The following is a 2755-nucleotide window of genomic DNA, read 5'->3' as shown; positions in this document are numbered from 1 at the left end:
GTGCACACACATTATTGTTGGTTGGATTTATGATAACAGAACGAGTGTTTCGTTAAAGACATTAAAGGGACCATTACGATACTCCTACTTATGTTTATGGTCTAATTATGAAGGGGGTCAATGCGGTAGTACATGGACCACATGTAAGTTAAATTTATATGAACCCTAAGATCTTTAAACATCTAGGGTAATCACATAATAGAATCATATGAATGTTTATAGAGTTACCTGGATTCATTGTGTCTGAGAGATCTTCCTGAATGGATTGAATCCTGAATGGAAGATGAACAACTCAATCTCTTCTTAGGAACTTGTAGGTTTCTCTCGCCTCGCCTATAACGTTAGTTGTTGCTTTTAGGATATTTTTACGATGGTCTAAAGATATGTATTTATAGGTGGAGAGATGAGATGACCTAATTATTCTTTAGGGTTTCCTTTAGATTAATCTCAACCGTCCATAAAGGTATAGAGATAAATTAGGAATTACTCATTTATTTTCAATTTCATTAGTCACCAAATATATTAAAGAATATCAATATTCCAATTGAAAACGGATAACTATAAGACCGTATAATAAGGAAAGGAAATATTCCTTACAACTGCAAGTATATGCATATGGTAATGTTGTGAACAATAACTTATGGAAAGGGGAAAAAAAAAGAAATTCAAAATCTATTCCACTTGAACAAGGATGGAGATCGAAGAAGCTTGTACGAACCGTTCCTTCTCATGCTGGGACTACCCCACCCGCAAATCGGAGGACTAATCAAACCATCATCATCGTCATCATAATCATCACCATGAACATCAGACTTTATATCAGCCAAAACCTTGAAGAAGAAGTCAACCTCGCACGGAAGAACAATGGGCCCATCACGTCTATATCCATATTCATTCTCTGCGGCTTCTAACAAGTTCTTGAACAAAGGATGGTTCAAAAGTTTCATTTTTACCACGATTCTCTGTTTCATGGGACCAACGTAAACGGTGAAACACTTTTTCTTGATCTTTCCTATGGATTCGCTGTTCTTAGCATCCTCAAGATGAGCAGAGCCATTCCAAGTCTTGCTTCTTGTGAACGAAGCCGTGGTTGAAGAGCTCGTTTGGCCAAAAGTCTTTATTTTTCTCCATGTCTTCATTATCGGACTCTCCATTATAGCGCATAGCACTCTTCTTAGGAGGAGGTTAGAATCCAGAATCGCGAAAATGTTTATGGGTCAGGCCCCAAGTTCCATCTGACATTTGCTTTTTTTTTTCTGGCTTGATAGTTATATGTTTCTTGAATATCTCATATATATAGAAGAGATATGTTTTTTTTTTATCAAAGAAGAGCTATGTTTACTTTGAAGAATTTGACAATTAGAAGAGACGGGCTTAACTTTTCCATTTACCCTTACTTCACCATATACGAAGTCATGGTCTAATAATTGAGTTTTTATAATATAGTTGTTCTTGATAAATAAACATATCTTTACAAGCTTATTATTTGTGATCTATTTACAATCTTTAAGAGCTATGTTTGTTTTATTCAGTTTGTCAACGGAAAGGGTTTAGTCGCCTTTCCAAGATGTACACGGGGTTTTAAAAATATTTTAAAGCATTTCAAGGGAATATAAATGGTTTTGAATGATTCTCAAAGATTAGTATATACCTTGTTTTCTTTAAAATCTTTAAAATGGGTCAAACCATTACTATATTCTCTTTTCGGTAGATAAGATTTGTTTTTTAATTACCCTTTTTTTCGTTTGCCATTGATGTTCGAGTTTGCTTCTAGTCCAAATGTCCAATTAATCAATGGCATACTCATAGTTAAAGAAGAGAGGAAATAATAAATAGACATGTTTCCCACATTTTCCATGAAATGTATCTATAAATACCAGAAAAGTCAGCATCCGACAAATAATTAATTTCTCTTTTTTCTTTAATTGGTTACTTTATCAGTTGACATATAAAATTACAGCAGCTACCCTAGTAAATAGGGGTGGAAAAAAAAATCGAACCAAACCGAATCAAACCGAACCAACCGAACCGAAACCGATTCAAACCGAACCAAAGTCTATTTCAAACCATTCGTTTGAAGATTTATCCAACCCGAATAGTGCAGTTCGGTTTGGTTTTAAACCGAACCGAACCGAACCGAGAAACCGATGTGTTTTGTAATTATTTAAATTAAAAATATTAGTTATACCAATATACTAAAATTCTAATACCAAACCATGTATTTTCCATTTTTCATTTAATAATGATATAAGAGACATTACTATTGATATTGGTTTTTGTTATTTTAGTTAACTTTCATTTGTTTTAATTTTTATATACTTTTTGTGATTTTTTCAAAGGTTTTTGTTTCAGTTTATATTGAATTTAGTTCACATAGTTTATGTTTACATAATTTATGTTTTAAAACATAACTTTTCTTGCAAAAAATTAAACTAAAAAGAACCTAATTAAACTGATCCAAAAAAAACCGAACCGAACCGAATACAAAGTGAACCGAATATAAACCAAACCGAACACAAACCGAACTGAACCAAATTAACTATGGTTTATTTTAGTTGGAAAATACTAGAACCGAACTAACCAAACCGAACCGAGAAAATAACCGAAGTGCCCACCCCTACTAGTAAACCACTACCAAAGATGGCAATATAAAAAACAATAACTAAAATTATTTTTAACTGGGGAAAATTGGGAAATGTACTTCTAGAGGAGGATTTATTTTGAAAACTACACTTTCATTTAACTTATTTGACAA

The 2755-nt window shown here is 32.9% G+C and overlaps 1 protein-coding gene across 1 annotated transcript; it reads right to left on the bottom strand.

Moving 5' to 3' along the window:
* Window positions 1–576: 576 nt before the first annotated feature.
* LOC106385966 (auxin-responsive protein SAUR71) lies at window positions 577–2353 on the bottom strand. Its single transcript, XM_013825863.3, has one exon. It carries the CDS (start codon window positions 1152–1154, stop codon window positions 666–668), a length of 489 nt encoding a protein of 162 aa, XP_013681317.1. The 5' UTR covers window positions 1155–2353; the 3' UTR covers window positions 577–665.
* Window positions 2354–2755: the final 402 nt, after the last annotated feature.

The sequence above is a fragment of the Brassica napus genome, chromosome C3 (genome assembly GCF_020379485.1).
Source record: "Brassica napus cultivar Da-Ae chromosome C3, Da-Ae, whole genome shotgun sequence".
In the NCBI taxonomy this organism is placed as follows: domain Eukaryota; kingdom Viridiplantae; phylum Streptophyta; class Magnoliopsida; order Brassicales; family Brassicaceae; genus Brassica; species Brassica napus.
Note: the sequence above shows the minus strand (reverse complement) of the source record. Positions and strands in the feature narration are given on the sequence as shown.

Coding starts and splice junctions, on each gene's coding strand:
- LOC106385966 (XM_013825863.3), bottom strand. CDS start 1,154: ATGGAGAGTCCGATAATGAAGACATGGAGAAAAATAAAGACTTTTGGC.